This window comes from Eleutherodactylus coqui, chromosome 10 (assembly GCF_035609145.1).
Source record: "Eleutherodactylus coqui strain aEleCoq1 chromosome 10, aEleCoq1.hap1, whole genome shotgun sequence".
Taxonomy (NCBI): domain Eukaryota; kingdom Metazoa; phylum Chordata; class Amphibia; order Anura; family Eleutherodactylidae; genus Eleutherodactylus; species Eleutherodactylus coqui.
Window position 1 is genome coordinate 25,466,029 of NC_089846.1, and position 24,303 is coordinate 25,490,331.

The following is a 24,303-nucleotide window of genomic DNA, read 5'->3' on the forward strand; positions in this document are numbered from 1 at the left end:
CCTCATAGGCACCATCATGGGTGTAAGGGAAAACTAACTTCTTGAGAAAACATAAAGCCAGGTAATTGTCAGGTTGGTCGGAATGAGATCACATGACCAAAATGAAGAGAAGGACTCCAGAAAGTTTCAGATAGAAAGAAATAAGTAACCAAAGTGAGACTAACCGACTTCCATATTCTGGGGGGCTAGTTACATAACAAAAGGAAAAACATTTCACCAGAGTGGCCCTTTAATCAATCAAATCTCCTATAGTTTTATTAAAGTTAAGGGCTCAATAGGGTCCTCCTTCAGGAAGCTGCTGCACGGGGTCACCCTTTTCAGGGCGGCAACTCCATTTATTAGGGTCTCTGTATTTATGGTCATTATGGGGGGAGTTTTAAGTCCTTCATCACTAGCACTGGTTGTATGCATTATTATTAGTGTTATGTATGGTGGCCCGTTTGCCTTTCAATATATCTATAAAAGCTTATTTTCTATATTTCTTACCCCCATTTTCTTTCCCATGTGGCGCAGAGTGTTAAGGCAGCTGTTAAGTCCTAAGCTCTTGCTCACAACCTGAAGGTTGCAGGTTCAATCTCAGCTTGGTTCAGGTAGCTGGCTCAAGGCTGACTCAGCCTTCCATCTTTCAGAGGTCGGTAAAATGAATACCCAGCTTGCTAATAAATAAATTATCTGAAAGCTCTGCAGAATAAGTTGGTGCCATACAAATAATAGGTCCCTTTCCCCTATTTAATTCTATGAAAAATCCTCTGACTGTTGGAGATGGCCCGTTACAAACTCACCTCAGGAGACAAACGAGAGGCAAGACCTTGGCTTTTCCACTCAGCCTCCCACTCCTGCACGGCACTGAGGTCAGATGTGTTCCTCTCAAGTAGCGAGGCTGCTAAAGAGTAGGCGTGAGGCAGCTGTGTGCTAACTACAGGCAGGTATTTCACCCAGTACTCCCTCCGTTCTGTAAACACAAGAAGAATTCTGCCCATCAAGAGCCTTCTAACAACCATTGTGAGATGCATTACCTGCGCCTCCCTCTTACCAGGGGGTATGGATTTGGATGAAGAATCTCCAGCTAGAGACAGAGGCTGCGCATGAAAACGATGCAATCGGCATAAACTCTTAAAGATAAGAAGAAAAGCACAAAAGTAAATAACTAACCTCACATTAAATATATACTAGTGCACTCTTAATTGATATTCTTAAGTACTACGCTTCAGTATCATAGACCTTGCCCTTTAGCATACCTAGAGACAAGGTCAACAGTGTATATTCATGGGAAACTTCTTTAACAATCAATGATTTATATGTCCATCATGGCTTGCAAGGAGAAGTAGGAAGCAGTCTCAGGAGCCGAACCTATTAAGCCCTTCCTGTGAAAAGGCTTAATAGGCTACCGAAAAACATACAATATAACGCACTACTGAAGTATTGTAGTATATTGTATAAGCGATTGGAGAATCCCAAATTCAAGTCCCATAGACTGACAGTCCCTCTCTCTGCTTGTGTATGGGGAAAGAGTTGCCCCTGTATATGCAGCGAGCGGGAAGAGGCCGACACAGCCCACTCCTGTGACTCAAAGCTCAGTTCTGAGTCAAACTTCACAGTGTATTTATTCTGAAACACTACAATGTTTCAGAATAAAACACTCATGGGAACAAGAGGCGCCCTCGTCCAAGGTTTGTGCTACACGTGATTTAGGCAGCATGAACCACGTGACAGAATCTGTTTAAATAAAAAGTAATCAAAAGCCATATGTACTTCACATTCATACCAATTAAAACTACAGCTTGCCCCTCCAAAAGCAAGCTGTCATACAGCTCCATCCACAGAAAAGTAAAGATACGGGGATCGTAATGTGTGACGAAAAACATCACATATACACGTGCAGAATTCCCAATATGGATCTTATGCAAATACAGTACAGAATCTGCGTCAAGAAGGGACATGTCATGTGTCTCCCCCCCCCCCCCCCCCCCCACACGCTAATTTAGAATTCATTTGCAGGAAAAATCCATGCTGTATAGATTATGGCGGCAATTCCTATTGGAACTAATGGGATGTGGAATCAGCGAGGATTCCACATCAAATCCACAGCACGATTCTGCTGCGTGAACATACCTGAAGGGGTTAAGAAACGTCCATTTAATTTGTCAACTCCATAATATGTTCTCAGGCGTTCACTATGCCTTTCCGTATTTCCCATTACGACACGAGAACAAAATAGAGGAGCCATTAGAAACAGTTGTCCATGCTCCAACCAACTTGATGTGATCACGTACTGCAAGATTACCCAGCCATTTGAATGGGTGCCATTTATTACTACATTTCCTCCTCCGTGGAGCCGATTAATGAAAGTTAAAGGGGTGGTCTCGCGAAAGCAAGTGGGTCTATACACTTCTGTATGGCCATATTAATGCACTTTGTAATATACATCGTGCATTAAATATGAGCCATACAGAAGTTATTCACTTACCTGCTCCGTTGCTAGCGTCCCCGTTGCCATGGTTCCGTCTAACTTCGGTGTCTTCTTGCTTTTTTAGACGCGCTTGCGCAGATGCATCTTCTCCCTTCGGCTGGTCTTGGAAGCATCGGCGTTTTGGCTCCGCCCCTTTTTCGCGTCATCGCGTAGCTCCGCCCCCGTCATGTGCCGATTCCAGCCAATCAGGAGGCTGGAACCGGCACACGTCATGGGGCGGAGCTACGCGATGATGCGTACAAGGGGGCGGAGCCAAAATGCCGATACTGCCGAGCGGAGCCGAAGGGAGAAGAAGGGAGAAGACGGATCTGCGCAAGCGCGTCTAAAAAGGCAAGAAGACACCGAAATTAGACGGAACCATGGCGACGGGGACGCTAGCAACGGAGCAGGTAAGTGAATAACTTCTGTATGGCTCATATTTAATGCACGATGTATATTACAAAGTGCATTAATATGGCCATACAGAAGTGTATAGACCCACTTGCTTTCGCGAGACCACCCCTTTAAGGCTGATTTAGACACAATGATAATCGTTGTGTCTAACTGCATTGACATTGTGCAGTTGACGTTAAGAAATAGCTGATCTTTCGCTGAAAAATCAGCGATCAGTTATCAGGAATTCACAGCGGGATACAGCTGATACTATTGTTTTCGCTGTATCCCACTTCCTGAACACAGGCAGGGTATGAAGAACACAGCTGTCCAGCTGTGTTCTTCATACCCTGCCCAGAGCGCTCGGCTGTATAACAGACTGAGCGCTCCGAGCAGAGAACAGCTGGATGCAGAAGACAAGCGGCCCCACTTGTCTTCTGCATCCCCCGCTCGGAGCGCAAAGTGATCGCTCAATGTTTGAACTATCACCTAAAAGGCACACAACGGTTATCGCTCAAAAGATTATTGAGCGATAATAGTTTTGTCTTAACCAGGCTTTAGGGTCTTTTTACGCAGGAGGATTGTCGTGCGCTCCGACCGCCAGTCACCATTCACAGTAAAAAGGCTCACAGGAGAATCTGAACTACAATTGTTCTGTGTAAAAGGGCCCTTAGAGATAGATACAACTTTTTCAGACCAACTTTTAGAAGTCATCTAAACTCACAATTCTAAGGCCCGCTTTAGAGAAGCTGTTAATTACGCTGCTTTAGAGAATTTTCAGAAACTTCCATGAACTTTTCAGAGTTTTATACTAGTAGAGTAAAAGTTAAACAGAATTTAAGAAACATTTTTATAAAGTTACACGTCCTGTGGTTTCTCAGGGCAAACCCACTTGAGAACGTTTTGCAGCTGCAGTTCGGCAAGATGGTGGCAGCCAGGGAAGAGAGAGCTGCTGCTTTATCTTGGTCGCGATCTCCCTTTGTAGCACCACAGATTTACCTGCGGGGATGAAAACAGACGTGACTGTGATTTATCCTCCATACAATAGAACACGATTTATCTTAAACAACACTGGATGTACAGTTACATCCTGTGCTTTCGGGATTTGTATGGAGGGGAATTGGGAGCATGCAATGTGGGTGCCGGCGGTTTCTTACTGTTGACACCAGACGCTGTTAACCATTTAAATGCCACTGTCCGTTCTGAAGGCGACATTTAAATCCCCTGATCAAAGTTTGGGAGTCCTGAGCGCCCCCCCGCCCACCCCCCCCTCCGGTTACTCCGGGCTTGCTGAGACCTGTGGTACCCTCGATATGGAAAGAAGACTCTGCACAGGCAGTCTCTCGACTCATCGCTTCTCAGGTCTGCTCTGGACCGGGTTAAGCCTTGCCTAGCCGCTAGCTCACGTCTGCGGTTCTCGATCCTCCTGCGCTATTTCCTCCTGCAGGAATGCCTGCAGCAGACCATAAGACAGTATACACTGATACGGATTTATATTGTTAGCGCTCACCCTCCTGACTCCGGAGGGTTCCACAAAGGGACCAACGAAACTCACGTCCGGGGGTAATTTGGCAGTTATTCCACGTTTTATGGTGCCTGGTTGGAGTCATTTGGTGGCAGTGACATCTTGGTACGGAGCGATCCTGGTTGACAACCCACAGACACTATTTCCAAGGCCTATACTTGTTTAAGGACCATGGGCTTCATGCAGACGATGGAGGCTGTGGCCATGTCACAGTTGCAGAGGGCTGATACCAATGGCATTTTTGAGCCATGTGTCTCCAACTCCCATTCCCTCTGGTAGCGGCAGCTACCATGCATTAGGCTTGAATGCTGAATGCTTCCTACTAACCCTTCAACGACGGTGCTGTCATTATGACAACCTCCCTAGCCGGGTGTTTACAGTCTCGATTCCAGTGATCCCTGACATTCAGCTAGGTCACCTGCCAAAGGGCCCCCAGTTCTTTTACGTTTCAGCCTCTTTTCCGATGGTGCCGGTGTCATGTCCAGCTCGCCCTGTCTACTCGTCTTTCTACCAAGCGGTTACGGCACATATTTCTCGGAGAGTGGGTGCCTTGTCGGAAGCTCTTTGTCCGTAGCTCTCTCACGGTGGGTAGATGGGACTGTTGTTCAGGTCCCTTTATGCTCAGTCTCTGAGAATGTTGGATGTCTAGGCACCCATTAACGCTAGTCACAGTTAAAGAGCCGATTACACTTCCTTACACAAGCGGCTTCTTATATTTTCCCACCCCCATGAGTACTGCTCTAGAATGTCCCACAGTCAAAACTGTGTCCCCCAATGAACATGACGGGAAAAAGATTTTACAGTAAGTAATAAAAATCTTATAAAAGATGACTGGGGAAGGCAATGGCAAACCACCCCGCAAAAACAGTCTGCCAAGAAAACGTCACAATGTGACGTCATACTAGGAGTCGGTGCTTGCACCAGGGGACTTTACCAACAATACATTTCATGATTTTTAGCACACATTTCCCAGTTACATGGGGAAGATGTACTGCCAAGAATGATGATTTTATTTCCGCTGCGCAAAAGGTGTGATCAGCTGATGAATGAGTATTTGCTTGTTGATTGGGTGCAGCTTCACATGGCCTAATGATCGTACAAAAGAACATTCCTCCGCGTGTTCTTTCCCTACCATTGGGCCATGTAAAAGACCCTTAAGATCCAAACAACACAATGCATCACAATATGTAGTCAGTTCCGTATCCTCTGTTCTCCGATACCTGCTGGTTGATGGGCATCTTCATGGGAGTGTCTTGGAAGTTTCTCAGCCAGGAAAATCAAAAGTGCTCGGATATCCGGCTCGCTGCTATACAGGAATGTCTGGTAACCAACTTCCCCAGTATATCCCAGATCCTGATATAAAGAATAAAGAAAGGTCATTACAATCCATACTGAATACAAAAAACACGGCCCGCACATGCCAACAACATGGTCTGTCCCACGTATTACCAAATACAGGATCATGGTGAACCAAGGCCCAGCTGCAGGGGTATGTAGATATAGTATCTGTCTTATGTAGCACTGCATCATTTAGCATTATTGGGCATTGTAGCTTTAAAATATCAGCCATTAAATAAGCAGTGAGGCCGGTGACCCACGAGTGTATTCCAGCCACATTTATGCGTAACACGGACAAATGTCCCTGCGTGACCGCAGCTATCCTGCAGGCCTGTGCTTAGGCCGACACACTTGTCTGTATTATGGATGAATAGATGCAGCCGGAATATGCTTGTGTGTCACCGGCCTCAGTAATTGTATATGTATGTATGTAGCCTGTAATATTTAAGAAGCCATTACTAGTCTGTGCTTTCATTTCATATCATTGGCACTAGGGGGCAGAACATACACAGGCCAGTTCCTGCAATTTGACTATGTTGTGCACAAGATAGAGGAGAAGTGCTGATCTCTGAGGGTCCAACACCCGGGACCCCCAGTGATCATGAGAATAGGGATCTCCTATCCTGCTTTGGATGCTCAGTGCTGGCAGTGTTGCTCCATTCACTGTACTCGCCACCTCCGGCAGTCTCACAGACAGTGAATGGCGTGTCAGCGGCCACGCACTGTCCCCATCCATGTAAATGGGAAGCAGAATCTGCTAGATACGCCGTACGAGATGATGGCGAGTTTACCCTACATGTGCACTAATATCAGCTGTGATGGCAACTCTACCCGCCGTTACGCTAAGCCAAGTACCAAGCCACTCCGCACCCTACTCACCGCCTCCACCCACCCTGCTCACCTGACAGGCCTGCGCCAGGCTGGTGCCTATACGGAAGCGAGCCGACATCCCCGGGGGCAGGATGTGACTGAGATTTGAGCCCGCAGAGGGGTTTATCACGCGGAGACATCTCACCACGGCCTCCACTATGAGTTCGGTGTTGAACTGACGCAAACTCTGCACTTCTTCTGGAACTTCTCTATAGGGAAGAAAAGCGAAATTAGAGATCCACATCACCGATACAGACAGCAGATACGTAACAACAAGGCAACGACGAAGGAGGAGGTCGCTGCTTTCATATTCCAAAGAGCCACTTGAAAATTAAATCTTGAATCTAATTGGTTGCCATGAAGAACTACTCCACTCTTTTCTTGCACCAGTCTAGATACATTCCTGCTGCCATACTACTGTTCTGCACCCACATCGACAATGGGACCGTGAAAGATCCGGTCACAATTGTATCACGGCGTGGTGGGGATACGCACAACCGTAGCTCATCCGACTGCAACAAACAGAAAGGCCTCATGTCCACGGGTGTCAAGTGGGAGCCCGCAGTGGAATCTCACCCTACCCGTGGCCGAGGACACATAATTACCTGCCCGGAATCAGTGGGGGTCTCTTGTGCCCCGGTCGGATCTTCTTTCTTCATCACTGCGGATGTGTGCGGGAGCGCCGGCCGGCATGCCGCGCAGTACTTTTTCCCCCTTTAACTCCTGCTTTCCCACAGTATCCACAGCCTATCAGCTACGGGCGGGCCGTGGATCGGACGGCTTCCATTGACTTCAATGGAAGCCATTAGTGCGGGATCCACAGCAAAATGAAGCATGCTGCGATTTGTTTTCTGGACCAAAAGGTCTGCAAAACAAATCCGCATGCTTTAATGTTTTTGTGGACGCTCGTGTATTCCTATGGGCAGCTTGATTTCCGCAAATCAGATCCGCCCGTGGACATTGGGCCTAACAATAACACTATAATAGGGGTATTCCCAAGTCACAGGATATGGTAGATGTGGGTCTAACCTACATGGAGAATGGGGGCCCTCCAACACCTGGCCCACCTGGCAAGTACATGCACGGTCACCTAACCATTCTCTGCTTGGATACAGTAGCTTAAGGACCCCAATACGCCACATGGGTGTGGGGTCCCAGAGGTAGAACCTGCATCTATCAGACACTAGGCACCCTCTATTTAAAGAGGGGTTTCCAGGACTAAGATATTGATTCTGGGCCTAAGATATTGATGACTTGTCCTCAGAATAGGTCATCAATATCAGATCTGTGGGGGTCCACCACTGATCAGATGATCGAAGAGGCTGTGGCACTCAAGCGCTGCAGCCTCTTCTCCGGCCTGTGATGTCATATTCGTTGGTCACATGGCCTAAGAGCAGCTCAGTCCCATTCAGATGAATGGGATTGAGCTGCTATATAAGGCACAGCTGCTATACAATGTACATGAGTTGTTCGACATGAGCTGATCGTCAGGGGTCCCGATTGGAGGACACCACCGATCTGATAATGTCTATCCCAAGGATAGGTCAGCAATATATTATTCCCATAAAAATACCTTTAAGGGTGCGTTCACATGTAGCTGATTTGGTGTGGATCTGCAGCAGATATCACCCTTTCACTTGAATTCGAACTAAAACGGTGAAATCTGCACCAAAATCCGCCGAAAATCAGCTATGTGTGAACACATCCTAAACCATCTGCTGATAAGTATTAATTCTGGGTTCTACTAATGTCCAGCCCATAAATAAGCATGCCGACAGCTGATTGGCCTGTTCTGTGCCTTCACATTCTACAGTAAACATAACTGGCCAAAGTCTACAAGCTCCACCTCAAGGATTCCTTCCGAAATAGGAAACCCCTTAAGCTCATACAAAAGGATCGCCCTCCAGACTCGTAAGTCTATATATATAAAATTGAATGTATGCGTGTGTGTCTGTGTGTCTGTCTGTGTGTCTGTGTGTGTGTTTGTCCTTTATGCACTACTACACCATTCATCCGATCGCCATGAAACTTTGGGAAGTTGTTGAGTACACTCCTGGGAAGATTATAGGCATAGTACAACTATTCTACGATAAATGGCGCGCGTGCGATCGTCATCGACAGTTGCGCCCCCCCAAGTAGATCGTTTGATTTCCATCACTGCCACTAATTCTCTCACTTCCCGATGTCATAGAAACTTGAAATTTGGCACAAGCATTGATTATGTCATAAATAGGAAAAGTTAATGGGTCCCAACTCAATTATTCAATTCTAAGCGCCAAAGAATTAGCGTCCAAATTTTACATACGGAATTTAATTCTCTCACTTCCCAATGTCATAGAAACTTGAAATTTGGCAGGAGCATTGATTATGTCATAAATAGAAAAGCTAATGGGTCCCAACTCGATTATTCAATTCTATGCGCCAAAGAATTAGCGTCCAAATTTTACGTACGGAATCTAATTTTCTCACATAGAAACTTGAAATTTGGCACGGGCATTGAATATGTCATAAATAGGAAACGCTAATGGGTCCTAACTCCATTATTCAATTCTATGTGCCAAAGAATTAGCGTCCAAATTTTACGTACGGAATGTCATTTTCTCACTTCCTGATATATATAAATTAATGTCTGTCTTTCTGTCTGTCCTTTATGCATTACTACACCATTCATCCAATTGCCATGAGACTTTGGGAAGTTGCTGAGTACACTCCTGGGAAGATTATAGGCATAGTACAACTATCCTACAATAGGTGGCGCGCGTGCGAGCATCGTCGACAGTTATGCCCCCCAGACAAAGATCGTTTGATTTCCATCTCAAGCACGAAAACAAAAGGCATAACGACCAACGGGATGAGTGTTCAACCAGAAAATGATGCATCCGCCGAACTTTTCGCAAGACAATTGCTGGATATTGAGAATGCTGAGGTAACATGAAAGCTGTGCTGTGATTGGTTGCTATATATTATACCGCTGAGGTAACATGAAAGCTGTGCTGTGATTGGTGGCTACTTCTTATACTGCTGAGGTAACATGAAAGCTGTGCTGTGATTGGTTGCTATATATTATACCGCTGAGGTAACATGAAAGCTGTGCTGTGATTGGTTGCTACATATTATACCGCTGAGGTAACATGAAAGCTGTGCTGTGATTGGTGGCTACTTCTTATACTACTGAGGTAACATGAAAGCTGTGCTGTGATTGGTTGCTATATTATGTACTGCTGAGGTAACATGAAAGCTGTGCTGTGATTGGTGGCTACTTCTTATACTACCGAGGTTGCATGAAAGCTGTGCTGCGATTCGTTGTTATATATTATACCACTGAGGTAACATGAAAGCTGCGCTGTGATTGGTTGCTATTTTTTATATTGCTGGAGGCAGAATAAAAGTTGCGCTGTGATTGGTTGTTATTTCTCTTACTGCTAAGGTAACATGAAAGCTGCGCTGTGATTGGTTGTTATATATTATACCACTGAGGTAACATGAAAGCTGCGCTGTGATTGGTTGTTATCTAGATATATAAAAACGAATGAATGTATGTCTGTCTGTCTGTCTGTCTTCGCAGCAACGCGCGACGGGTAAGCTAGTTAGTTAATAAAGCTCTGAATAGTGGCAGGTGCTGTTTAAAGGGGATTTCCCAAAAAGCATCTCTTCTGCAGTGTCTGATTACATAGTAACATAGTAACATAGTATGTAAGGCCGCATGAAGACATTGTCCATCTAGTCCAGCCTGTCTATCCTACTGTGTTGATCCAGAGGAAGGCAAAAAACCCCAAGGCCAGAAGTCAATTGGCTCTTTTGGGGAAAAAATTCCTTCCCGACTCCCTAATGGCAATCAGACTGTTCCCTGGATCAACCCCTAATAGTTCCTACCTGCCTATATACCAGGATTGACACTTAAACTAAAATTTATATCCTGTAATATCCTTCTCCAGAAAGACATCAAGTCCCCTTTTAAACTCCTCTATGGATTTTGCCATCACCACTTCCTCCGGTAGAGAGTTCCACAGTCTAACTGCTCTTACAGTAAAGAACCCCTTTCTGTGTTGGTGATGAAACCTACTTTCCTCTAATCGTAGCGGATGTCCTCTTGTTACCGTCGTGGTCCTGGGTGTAAACAGATCGTGGGAGAGATCCATGTGTTGTCCCCTCATGTACTTATACATGGTTATTTGGTCGCCTCTTAACCTTCTTTTTTCTAGAGTAAATAGTCCCAATTTGGACAGCCTCTCTGGGTATTCCAGTCCCGTCATTCCATGTATTAGTTTAGTCGCTCTTCTTTGAACCCCCTCAAGCACTGTGACATCTTTCCTGAGCACCGGTGTCCAGAATTGTACGCAGTACTCCATGTGATTGGCGAGGGCAATTTCACTAATCACAAGAATTGAGGTCCCGTTTCCAGTTTGAACAGGGGGGGGCGATCGAGGAATCAGCCCAAAATAGGGCATGCAGCGATCTTTCAGTTTTGCAGCATCAGTGCAAGTGAAATATCACACATGTGAACTCATTGACCTTAATGTGTTAATATGCGCGAGTTCTGTCCATACCGCTATCAGACAGAAGTCGCCCATGAAACTCGCCCGTGTCAATACACCCTTAGGCCTCATGTCCATGGGTGGGCCAGATTCTGCATGCGGGAGCCTACAGCTAAATCTGACCCTCGTACCTGCCCGCGTCTTCTTTTTTCTGTACTTTGTACGTGTGAGGAAGTGCCGGCCGGCGCAGTACAAATTTTTTTTCAAACTCCTGCTTTGCCGTGGAGTTCGCGGCCCGTCCACAATGTCAATATTGCAGATGGGGCGCAAATCAGACGGCTTCCATTGAAGCCAATGGAAACTGTCCGCATGGAATCCGCACTGGAATGGAGAACGCTGCGATTTGTTTCCCGCATGCGCAATCCGGAAATACAAATTTGCATGTGTAAATTCAAGTGCGGACGCCCATGCTTCCTTACGGGCGGCTTGAACTGCAGGTGACCCGCACAGATTCCGCAATTCCAATCCGCCTGTGGACATTGGGCCTTAGAGAGTCGGAGCAAGAAGCTCCTGCAAATACTTTCTCTTTCCCTGGAGAGCAGCAAGACGTTCCCCTTTGTAGACAGGAGGGAGGAAGGAAGACTCCAAGACGGCGAACGTCAGGATCCTACAAGGGACAATATGAATTAGCATCTCGCCAAATTACATCCTTTAAATAGAAATAACCCAATCAAGTTAGATTCCATAAGGACAGAAGGAGATGCAGGAGTACCGCCCGTGCGCTGGCAGATGCAAGATCTCTCGGGTGCAACTTTAGGCTACTGTGGCCTATGGGCGATGCCGGAGGACAGTTGTGCACCTCTTCCGGATGACATTGCTGATAGATCATGTCAAAATCAGGATCCTAAGGCGGTTATTATATGAGCGCTGCTCGGCAGCTGCTGGGCTGACCCTGTAAGTGTATCCAGGCAAGCAGCGCCATTACACGACTCTTAAAGGGGTTGTACAGGGAAAATACCATCCTCAGGATAGGTCGTCAATAACCGGGAGGGGACCGCCGCTCGGTACCCAGACTGATCAGCGGATCGGGCATCTGCTGACAGCACAACAAAAACACTGGTGTCCTAACAGCAGCCGCTGCTCCGACCCCCGTGTAGTGGCTGGCGTAGCGCTCATTCAAATCAATGACAGCTGCGCCTGCTATTGCAAGCGCCGGCCACTACACAGGGCTCCCTCCCGCTGCGACCCCAGAGTATGCCGGCGCGGTCAGTGGGCACCCGATCCTGAGCGGCGGACACCGGCTGATCAACTATTGATGACCTATCCTGAGGATAGCTCATCAATAGTATTTCCATGGAAAACCCCTTTACTCGCACCCCAAGAGCCTTTCACACGCCCCGTAATCAGGCATGAACATTTGTCTGCATGTTCCCTCACCCGACAACTGTCCGACGTGAAGGAGATCAGCTGACAAAACAGCAAATGTTTGTTAAGTCGGGTGATCGCGTCTTTTATGCGGCGTATTTCCTGTGTACACAGCGATGCGCTACTGACAACCACGACACATGGAGGAGCCCGACTGATCGCACGTACATACAGCGGTGCGTTAACGGAGTGGAACCAACGCTAATCGGTAGAAAATCTGCCAGTATAAAAGTGCATTTAACCCTTTCCAATCCAATTTGTATCCTAGTTTTCCTAGGGGGCTTACTCTTTTTCTGCCGTTATACAACGGCGCTATCTGCTGACGAAAGCCAGTACTGCATGAGTGACACGTTGGATAGGCTCTGACAGCAGAGAGGCTGGCAATATACAATAAGAGAACCCCGACGGATGTCTACCATCATCAGAGCTGTACAGCCTTAAACCATAATGTCTTCAGACGTCAGACAGTGGATTGGAGAGGGTTAATATAAATGGATATTATATACAGATAAAGGTGTAGAAAGTCACACGTCACTACGGGAAAGCGTATAAGAGCCCCATATAAGGATACCTCACAGACAAGGGCTCGTTCACAGCTGTGTTCACACTCCGCTCCAAAAATGGAATTAAAACTAAATTGAAAAGGATCCGTTTTTTTCCCCCATTATTTTAAAAACGGAAAGAAAGCAAATAAAAAGCGTTCGTTTGGTTTCTATTTTTTTAAACTAAACAAATAACACGGCAGACGGCGCTATTTGTTCCATTAAAAAAAAAAAAAGGAAACTAAGCCCTGTGTCACGCGAGCGTATGCACATTTGCGCTGCGATTTTGCACATCTTTTTGCATTTCCAACTGTAGTTTTCACACGCAAACAAAACACACACAGCCCCGCGCGGACCCATCCATTGACATGGCTACTTAGTCCATTTACGGTACTTTTGGTCAATTTCCCTGCGTGGAAGCATAGGACAATAGAGCATGCTGCGTATGTATCTGCACACGAAATACGGGCATGTCAACAAATCCATTGAAATCAATGGGTTCTATTTTCTGCGTATTTTGCACATGCAAGCATGCATGTATGTATGACACAGGCCTTAAAGGGGTTGTACCAGAATATTACCAAGTGATTCCTGCGGATGGGGGATAACTTCATATTCTGGTACAACCCCTTAAAGGGGTTGTCCCGAGGCAGCAAGTGGGTCTATACACTTCTGTATGGCCATATTAATGCACTTTGTAATGTACATTGTGCATTAATTATGAGCCATACAGAAGTTATAAAAAGTTTTATACTTACCTGTTCCGTTGCTAGCGTCCTCGTCTCCATGGTGCCGACTAATTTTCGCCCTCCGATGGCCAAATTAGCCGCGCTTGCGCAGTCCGGGTCTTCTTCTTTTCTGAATGGGGCTCCGTGTAGCTCCGCCCCGTCACGTGCCGATTCCAGCCAATCAGGAGGCTAGAATCGGCAATGGACCGCACAGAAGCCCTGCGGTCCATGGAGACAGAGGATCCCGGCGGCCATCTTCAGCAGGTGAGTATGAAGACGCCGGACCGCCGGGATTCAGGTAAGCGCTGTGCGGGTTGTTTTTTTAACCCCTGCAGCGGGGTTGTCTCGCGCCGAACGGGGGGGGGGGGGGTTTAAAAAAAAAAAAAACCTGTTTCGGCGCGGGACAACCCCTTTAAATTTCTTTCCATTTAATTAAAAAAAAATAAAAAAATTTATATGTATTTTTGGATCCGTTTAAGGCTGGCCTCACACGACCAACTTGGAATTACAGATTCTGCGATCACAGTCCGCGCGGACGATACACGGGCTCAGACTTTGACCGGTTCACCCAGACATGCGGGTATGAATTATGATTTTCGTGAGCGGAAGAAAAATCCCAGCATGCTCTATTAGCGTGGATTCCACCCATATGGGCTCCATTGATCTCTATGGCTATGTGTGATCCGCAGTGCATACGCAATTAACATTGCGTATGGACGCAGATTCGTTCGCAACTTGATAATACACCAGATACTAAAGCCGGTCTTTTGGGTAGAGAGAATATTATCGCCTGGGCGGTCGACTGTCCGATGTTCTGATATCATTCCTTGTTTGCAAGCTTTCTTCCATGTGCAAAACCACATGCATAGGCGACCATTCGCAATTTGTTTCCGCGATCACTTACAGGTCTTCCGCAGCGGGTATCCGCAAGCAGAATCCGACCCGTTCGCGTGAGCTCAGCCTTCTTCCATTTTCATTGTGTGCCTCTACCTCAAAAACGGAACGCGAACGCAACATAGTATGTTAAACTGAAGGGAGACAATGTCCCTCTAGTTCAGCCTGTTTCTGCCCCCCCCCCCTTCCTTGTTGATCTAGAGGAAGGCAAAAAACCCCCAACGAGGCAGAAGCCAATTAGCCCATTCGGGGGAAAATTCCTTCCCGATTCCATAATGGCAGTCAGAACATTCCCTGGATCAACGTTTGAGTTCTACCTAACTCAAAGACCCGATTCAACAACCCCGCTGGTCACCAAATGTTTAAAGGGGTTGTCTCGCGCCGAAACGGGTTTTTGTTTTTTTTTTTTCCATAGGCCCCCCGTTCGGCGCAGGACAACCCCAAAGGATGTGTTAAAAAAAAAAAAATTTATTACTTACCCAAATCCCCGCTCTGCGACGTCTTCCTTCTTCCTTCACCAAGATGGCCGCCAGGATCTTCACCCACGATGCACCGCGGGTCTTCTCCCATGGTGCATCGTGGGCTCTGTGCGGTCCACTGCCGATTCCAGCCTCCTGATTGGCTGGAATCGGCACACGTGACGGGGCGGAGCTACGAGGACCAGCTCTCCGGCACGAGCGGCCCCATTCACCAGGAAGAAGACCACACAGCGCAAGCGCGTCTAAAAAAGCAAGAAGACATCAGAATTAGACGGATCCATGGAGACGGGGACGCCAGCAACGGAGCAGGTAAGTGAATAACTTCTGTATGGCTCATATTTAATGCACGATGTACATTACAAAGTGCATTAATATGGCCATACAGAAGTGTATAACCCTACTTGCTGCCGCGAGACAACCCCTTTAAGTCCTGTAATATCAGTGCCCTAGAAAGATATCTAGTCGCCTCTTAAACTCCTCTATGGATTTTGCCGTCTTCAGGCAGAGAGTTCCGCAGTCTCACTGCTCTTACTGTAAAGAACCCTCTTTTGTTTGGTGATGAAACCTGCTTTCTTCTAGACGTAGCGGATGCCCTCTTGTTACCGTCGCAGTCCTGGGTATAAACAGATCGTGGGAGAGATCCTTGTATTGTCCCGTAATGTATTTATACATAGTTATTTGGTCGCCCCTTAGCCGTCTTTTTTCTAGGGTAAATAATCCCAGTTTTGATGCCTCTCTGGGTATTTCAGTCCCTTCATTCCATGTATTAGTTTAGTTGCCCTTCTTTAAACCCCCTCAAGCGCTGCCACATCCTTCCTGAGCACCGGTGACCAGAACTGTACACAGTATTACATGTGGGGCCTGACAAGTGCCTTGTATAGTGGGAGGATAATGTTCTCATCCCTCGCCCCTATACCTCTTTTAATGCACCCCAGGACGCTATTAGCTTTTGCAGCAGCTGACTGGCATTGGTTGCTCCAGTTTAGTCTATTATCCACTAATACCCCCAGATCCTTTTCCATATCACTTTTCCCTAGTGGTACCCCATTAAGTGAGTATTTGTGACATCCGTTCCTCCTGCCCATGTGCATAGTCTTACATTTATCAATATTGAACTCCATTTGCCATTTTTCTGCCCAAGCCCCCATCTTATCCAGGTCCGTTTGTAGCCGCACATTGTCCTCCGTTGCATTGATTATATTGTATAATTTTGTGTCATCTGCAAATATTGATATTTTGCTGTGCAGTCTCTCTATCAGGTCATTGATAAATATATTGACCAGAATGGGGCCCAATACTGAGCCCTGTGGCCCCCGCTAGCGACGATGGCCCATTCAGAGTATGAACCATTTATTACGACCCTCTGCTTTCTATCTCTGCGCCAATTCTTTACCCAGATACACACGATATCACCATGCTGCATGCCGATGCAAACGAGCCCATGTAAGAACGTAGGAGTCACATGATGATATGCGATGTCAGCGCTAATCTCCAGGATAAGGCGTGACGCAATAAGATGACATATCCAACTTCTCTTTTATTTGGCCCCTTATAAGACGGCAGTAGATACGCGTTTCGCGTTAGACCCCTTCATCAGTCACGCTGGGGGTCCATTACATACAAGCAGAGAGGTAAGTACCCAACAGGCGGGTGACACCAGGAGCGAGGAGACTGGAGGCCATAACAGTGCGCCGGCGGAATCGGCATTAGCACATATGAATGCCGCAGGACGGTATCATACAAGACTGGCATAGCGGTGCGCCATAACGGTGAACGCTGCAATCCACCATGACGGTATCTGCTGGGTCACATGACGCCACAGTATGGCGGTGCGTGTGTATATGAAAACACGCCGAAGCAACGTATGTCTACGTATATGGGGATGCCACATGCTGAAGATGTCAGGAAGTCACATGATAACCCACCATGAAGGCACAGAAGGTCACATGACAATGACAGTGTAATACAAAGCAAAGGGTGAGTAGATATGAAAGGGACAGGTCGGTGACATTAGGAGGGGCTGAGCACACAGGGCTGCAGCATGACTGGGTCACGTGATCAGGTGGTACATACTAAAGGTGTCCCTACATAGATGAGTCACATGACCTGGGACATGATGAAGGTTGTAGCTGTAAAACCGATCACATGACCTTCCCTAACGGCTACTTACGTGCCACAAGTCCTCAGAGAGTGAATGAGGATCCGGTCCACCTCCTCCATGGCAGGGTGTCTGTATAGGATAACGGCGTGCCCCCTCCTCTACAGCTATATACATTGACCTATGTGTGGGCAGAGTCCTTATACTGCCATGTCTGTGAGCGGGCACCGTCAGTCTATGGAGGGTCTGAGCCTCTCTGCAGCTGACAGCCGCTTCCTAGCCCCTCAATAGATTCTGCCTTTCACACTTACTACAGGAAACAGCTCACCTCCGGACTACACACCCCACAATGCAACGCGCTCATCGTTCGCTACACTGCCCATTCGGAAAAGAGCGTTTCCCTCAAGACCGGAAGTTGCTTAGAACGTGTCTCTTGTCTCAGGGTATGACGGGATATGTAGTCCAGAACGTTGTACCGCTGTATGTGAGATAGTTCATAGAAACGTTATGTGTTGGTGGGTGTAGAAGCCTCCATAGTCGTCATGTGACTGAACTACCCATTATTAGCGCGATGGCTGACAGAATTTACCTCACAGTTATGGATAAAGAGGCGAAAAAGAGAAACCAATCAGAGCTCTTCCTTTATTTTCAAACCTCCTGTGGAAAAAATGAGAGCTGGAAGCTGATTGGTTGCTAGGGGTAACTAAATGAGAGCTGGAAGCTGATTGGTTGCTATGGGTATCTGCTAGGATTGCCACCTTTGTCATAAAAAATACTGGCCAAGGTAAAATGGGGCATGTATATGGGCATGGCTTATGACAACATATGATTTTACCAGTTATTTCAGTGACCTTACAGTAATAGTGGCCCCTATAGTGATAGTGCTCTTTCTCAGTGGCCCTAGTAGAAATAGTGCCCCCTCTCAGAGGCCCCAATTAGTAATACTGGCCCCAGAAGTAATATTGCCCTCCTTAGTGGCCCCAGTAGTAATAAAGCCTCCCTTAGTCTGCCTGTCCGGGGGAGTTTTTACATTGTGTTCCCCGCGGTGATAATCCGGCCGCGGGGAACGCAATGCACTCTTTCCATAGCATTGCTATGAAAAGCGCAACCCCCCCCCCCTGTCAGATAGGCTGACCGCGGAATTCTGTTTGCTGGCTCCTGCTCCCGGGTGGCGGAAATCCGCTGCGGGATACCGCAACGCCTGTGGACAGGCAGCCTTAGTGGACCCTGTAATAATAATTCCCCCCTTAGTGGCCTCAGAAGTAATAATGCCTCTCTTAGTGGCACCAGTAGTAATAATGCCCCCCTCAGTGGCCCCAGTAGTAATAATGCCCACCTTAGTGGCCCCAATAGTAATATTGCCTCCCTTAGTGGTCTCAGTAGTAATTATGCCTCACTTAGTGGCCCCAGTAGTAATAATGCCGCCCTTAGTGACCACAGTAGTCATAATGCTCCCTTAGCGGTCTCAGTAGTTATAATGGCTCACTTAGTGGCTTCAGTAGTAATAATTACACCCTTAATGGCCTCAGTAGTTATAATGCCTCCCTTAGTGGCCCCCAAAGTAATAATGCCTCACTTAGTGATCTCAGTGGTAATAATGCCCCCCTTAGTGGCCCCAATAGTAATAATGCCCACCTTAGTGGCCCCAATAGTAATAATGACTCACTTAATGGTCTCGGTAGTAATATTGCCTCCCTTAGTGGTCTCAGTAGTAATTATGCCTCACTTAGTGGCCCCACTAGTAATAATGCCGCCCTTAGTGACCACAGTAGTCATAATGCCCCCCTTAGAGGTCTCAGTAGTTATAATGCCTCACTTAGTGGCTTCAGTAGTAATAATGACACACTTAATGACCTCAGTAGTTATAATGCCTCCCTTAGTGGCCCCAGTAGTAATAATGCCTCACTTAGTGATCTCAGTGGTAATAATTCCTCACTTAGTGGCCTCAGTAGTAATAATGCTTCAGTTAGTGGCCCCAATAGTAATAAGGCCCACCTTAGTTGCCCCAGTAGTAATAATGCCCCCTTAGTGGTCCCAGTAGTTATAACACCTCAGTAGTAATAATGATGCCCTTAGTGGCCTCAGTAGTAATAATGCCTCACTTAGTGGCCCCAGTAGTAAGAATGCCTTACTTAGTGGTTCCAGTAGTAATTATGCAGCCCTTAGTGGCCCCAGTAGTAATATTGCCTCACTTAGTGGCCTCAGTAGTAAAAATGCCTCACTTTGTGGCCCCAATAGTAATAGGGCCCACCTTAGTGGCCCCAGTAGTAATAATGCCCCTTAGTGGTCCCAGTAGTTATAATGCCTCAGTAGTAATAATGATGCCCTTAGTGGCCTCAGTAGTAATAATGCCTCCCTTAGTGGCCCCAGTAGTAATAATGCCTCATTTAGTGGTTTCAGTAGTAATAATGCCCCCCTTAGTGGCCACAGTAGTAATAAAGCCCCCCTTAGTGGTCCCAGTATTTATAATGCCTCACTTAGTGGCCCCAGTAGTAATAATGACACCCTTAGTGGCCTCAGTAGCAATAATGACGCCCTTAATGACCCCAGTAGTAATAATGACTCACTTAGTAGCCCCAGTTGTAATTATGCCTCAGTGGCCCCAGTAGTAATAATGCCCCCCCCCCCCCTTAGTGGCCCCAGTAGTAATAATGTCCCCCTTAGTTGCCCCAGTAGTAATAATGTCTCATTTAATGGCCTTAGTATTAATAATACCTCACTTAGTGTCCTCAGTAGTAATAATGCCTGCTTTAGTGGTCCCAGTAGTAATAATGCCTCTCTTAGTGGTCCCAGTAGTATTAATGCCCCCCTTAGTGGCCCCAGTAACAATAATGCCCCCCTTAGTGGCACCAGTAGTAATAATGCCCCCTTAGTAGTCCCAGTAGTTATAACGCCGCAGTAGTAATAATGATGCCCTTAGTGGCCTCAGTAGTAATAATGCCTCCCTTAGTGGCCCCAGTAGTAAGAATGCCTTACTTAATGGCCCCAGTAGTAATTATGCAGCCCTTAGTGGCCCCAGTAGTAATAATGACTCACTTAGTAGCCCCAGTAGTAATAATGCCTCAGTGGCCCCAGTTTTAATAATGTCCCCCCTTAGTGGCCCCAGTAGTAATAATGCCCCCCTTAGTTGCCCCAGTAGTAATAATGTCTCAATGGCCTTATTATTAATAATACCTCACTTAGTGTCCTTAGTAGTAATAATGCCCCCCCTTAGTGGCCCCAGTGGTATTAATGCCCCCCTTAGTGGCCCCAGTAGCAATAATGTCCCTCTTTGTGGCCCCAGTAGTAATAATGCCCCTATTAGTGGCCCCAATAGTAATAATGCCTCTCTTAGTGGCCCCAGTAGTATTAATGCCCCCCTTAGTGGCACCAGTAGTAATAATGCCTCCCTTAGTGGCCCCAGTAGTAATAATGCCCCCCTTAGTTGCCCCAGTAGTAATAATGTCTCAATGGCCTTATTATTAATAATACCTCACTTAGTGTCCTTAGTAGTAATAATGCCCCCCCTTAGTGGCCCCAGTGGTATTAATGCCCCCCTTAGTGGCCCCAGTAGCAATAATGTCCCTCTTTGTGGCCCCAGTAGTAATAATGCCCCTATTAGTGGCCCCAATAGTAATAATGCCTCTCTTAGTGGCCCCAGTAGTATTAATGCCCCCCTTAGTGGCACCAGTAGTAATAATGCCTCCCTTAGTGGCCTCAGTAGTAATAATTCCTCCTTTAGTGGCCCAAGTAGTAATAATGCCCCCGTTAGTGGCCCAAGTAGTATTAATGCCCCCCCTTAGTGGCCCCAGTGGTATTAATACCCCCCTTAGTGGCCCCAGTGGTATTAATGCCCCCCTTAGTGGCCCGGTAGTAATAATGCCTCACTTAGTGGCCCCAGTATTAATAATGCCTCCTTTAGTGGCCCCAGTATTAATAATGCCCCACTTAGTGGTCCCAGTCTTAATAATGCCTCATTTGGTGGCCTCAGTAGTAATAATGCCTCACTTAATGGTCCCAGTAGTAATAATGCCCTGCTTAGTGGCCACAGTAGTGTTAATGCCCCCCTTAGTGGCCTCAGTAGTAATAATGCCTCACTTGATGGCCTCAGTAGTGCCTCACTTAGTCGCCCCAGTTGTAATAATGCCTCATTTAGTGGACTCAGTAGTAATAATGACACCCTTAGGCCAGGCTCACATGACTGTGTGTACCGGCTAGCCGCGTTCATATCTCTTACGGAAGAGCACGCAGGAAGTACTCAATGACTTGCATACTTGCTGCATGCTGCCAATCCCCATGCACTACCTTGGCGTGTATACGCGTGTTGGACGCACCAAAATAGAACATGCTGCCATTTTTTTTCACGTAATATGCAGGTAAAAGAAATGTAGTTGTAAGTGGCCCAATACAAGTCATGGGGCTGTTGACATTGCTGCGCGCACGACACACAATGATAATATGCCCATGTTAGACCGGCCCAATAGTAATAATGCACTCCTTAGTGGCTGCATCACTAACAGTGCCCCCTATCACAGATCCCAATGGTAATAGTGGCCCTGTAAGTAATAATGCTCCCCTTAGTGGCCCTTGGTAGTAATAATGCCTCCTTTTGTGACCCCAGTAGTAATAGAGCCCCCTTTTAGATCCCTCCCCAGCTGCAAACCTCTGGCTGGGAAGCAATGTACATCATCAGACTGACAGTGCAGGAATGCAGACAACAAGGGAGGGGTGAGGATCTCTGAGCGCTGCATCTGACATGAACATCACAGTAAGGCTAGGGTCACACAGGGCGGATTTTCGTCGGAAATCTCGCGGTTTGGCCGCAGCAAAAACTGCGAGATCTCCGCCGGGAGAACCGCCGCGGTGTAAGCCGCGGCGGCTTTGAAGCGGCCCGGCCGCGCTGCGGCCGGCGCTCCCATAGAGGAGAGCGCGGCCGCAGCGAAGGATGGACATGCTGCTTCTTTTGAAACCGCAGCTGCGGCCGCCGCAGCCGCGGTTTCAGCCGGATTTACCGCAGCGGATTCTCATCCACATGGCTGGCTAATCCCGGGATTAGCGGCCGCGGGCGGTTTTGCCGCGGGCGGATCTGCTGCGGCAGAACCGCGGCAAATTCGCCCTGTGTGACCCCTGCCTAAGTGCTAGCAATGTTGCTGCCCACCTGGAGGCGCTTGGGACCGCAGGCGACCAATTGATCTCAGCCACCAGCTGAATGGTGACAACTCCATGGTTGCTGCAGTCGAGCCAGAAGTGCAATAGAAGGCATAGCTCCCATTAATTTCAAAGGATGCTATGCCTTCTATTACACTTTCAACTCCTACCGCAACGCAGATCTGCCAATATCCAGCTCAGACACAATAAGTTTTACGGCTAAGATCAGCTCATCGCCGGGGGTCCTGAGCGGTGGGCTCCCCGCCAATCAACTATTGATAACAAAAGTACAGAATACCCCTTTAAAACTGCAGCGTTGCTTGTCTAAAAAACGCTGTGTGTGGAATCAGCTTTTGGTTTCACTCTCAAGCCGGCTTCACAGGGCATATTTGCACGCACAATACGCAGAGAATAGAACCCACTGCTTTCAATGGGTTCATTCACATTTCCGTATTTTGACGCGCATTTTCAGCTGTGCAAAAAAAAAAAGAACATGTTCTATCCTTCTGCGTATTTGGGCACCAAATGTCCCCATAAACGTCGACGGGGGTGCGCATACGTGCACACAACACGCAAAGAAATGTGTGAAACACTGTAATTGCGCTTGAAAAAGAACACATTTGGAACTACTTAGCCATTCCAATCGGGGGGTTTGTTTGCCATGTGCAAATGTACATGCCCAGTGGGCAGAAAACGCACGCCGACACACGCGCAAAAAAGCTTCGTTCATAACGCTGGTCTACCAACTGGAAGAAAACGACTCTGGTTCTAGTCTCATTACACGGGAGCATTAGCAAGTCATAGTGGTATTCACCCTGCATCTATCACCTATAGACCTTACATAACGTACACTACCCTACCAAAAGTATCTGGCCCCCCTGTCAGTAGAAGAGCTCGTGCCTTATTAGCAGGTCCTCTGTTGTAAACCATGCTACATAAGACGCAGGAGGGGTCAGCCATGGTTTGTAATGGGAACTGCACTTCTATTGGATATACAGGTTATATCGCTGCACACAAGCCATCCATCACGTAACACAATGCTTCGGCCCGTATACAGTGGCGCAAGGAGCGTAGCCATCGGACGGTTGAACAATGGAAGAATGTTCTATGGAGTGATGAATCGCACTACTACATCTTCACATCAGATGGAGGTACCTGGGTGTGGAGGAGGCCGGGGAACACCTTTTGTCCAAGTGTGTTGTGCCAACAGTTACGTTCGGCGGTGGTACCGTTATGGTTTGGGGATGTGTTAGTATGGTCTCAGTCCGTTGGTTGTAGTGGCAAGAACCATGAACATGGAGGTGGACCCTGATTTTCTAGACAATAATGTGCCGCTGACAACGTGGCAATACTCTGAGAATGGTCGGCCATACTTCCAACAAGACAACGAGCCTTGTCACAAATCCAGTGCTGTTTTACATTGGTTTTAGGATATGGATGTTCCACCATGGGGTCGGCTGTACAAAGTTCCCACCTGAACCTACTGGACATCTTTGGGACGAACTGGAACATCGGGTGAGGAAATATGAACAGTGTCCATCTTCTTTGGGAGAACTCTCCAGGCGTTTGCAGGATGAATGGAGGGAAATACCAGCGGAAATGTATCAGATGTTAGTAAAAAATATGTCACGGAGTATCCAATGTCATTAGGGCCAAAAACACCCAACTAAGTATTACTATATGGTGTAAATACTACTTTTGATTCTCACTCAGGTGTCCAATGACTTTTGGTAGGAGAGTGTATAATAAAGCGCCTAAATAATAATTATTTATGAAGTATCTGTTGACTTTTTTCTAATTTAAAGAAGCTCTGTCGCCTCTTCTGACCTGACTGTGTTAGTAAATACCTGCATTCCCTATGAAGCTACAATTCTAAAGCATCTTTTCTTAGAATTCTGAGTTGTGCTGACCCTCTATTATTCCTCCTGGACTAAATTGACAACTGGGTGTTACCATTCCA

At 47.0% G+C, this 24,303-nt stretch overlaps 2 protein-coding genes across 2 annotated transcripts in view; one reads left to right on the plus strand and one right to left on the minus strand.

Annotated features, from left to right (window-relative positions):
• The window catches only part of CCDC22 (coiled-coil domain containing 22), a 29,908-nt gene extending 12,345 nt beyond the window's left edge, over window positions 1-17,563 (minus strand). Inside the window, exons 1-6 of the mRNA XM_066580637.1 lie at window positions 17,289-17,563; window positions 6,607-6,784; window positions 5,588-5,720; window positions 3,735-3,841; window positions 1,034-1,112; window positions 783-952 (exon numbers count right to left, since the gene is read on the minus strand). Of these exons, the coding sequence (XP_066436734.1) occupies window positions 783-952; window positions 1,034-1,112; window positions 3,735-3,841; window positions 5,588-5,720; window positions 6,607-6,784; window positions 17,289-17,338 (717 nt within the window). The 5' untranslated portion in view covers window positions 17,339-17,563. The remainder of the gene's footprint in view (window positions 1-782; window positions 953-1,033; window positions 1,113-3,734; window positions 3,842-5,587; window positions 5,721-6,606; window positions 6,785-17,288) is intronic.
• A 5,761-nt stretch (window positions 17,564-23,324) lies between these two features.
• The window catches only part of CACNA1F (calcium voltage-gated channel subunit alpha1 F), a 154,977-nt gene continuing 153,998 nt past the window's right edge, over window positions 23,325-24,303 (plus strand). Inside the window, exons 1-2 of the mRNA XM_066580638.1 lie at window positions 23,325-23,494; window positions 23,774-23,858. The gene's annotated coding sequence lies outside the window, so the exon portion shown is untranslated. The remainder of the gene's footprint in view (window positions 23,495-23,773; window positions 23,859-24,303) is intronic.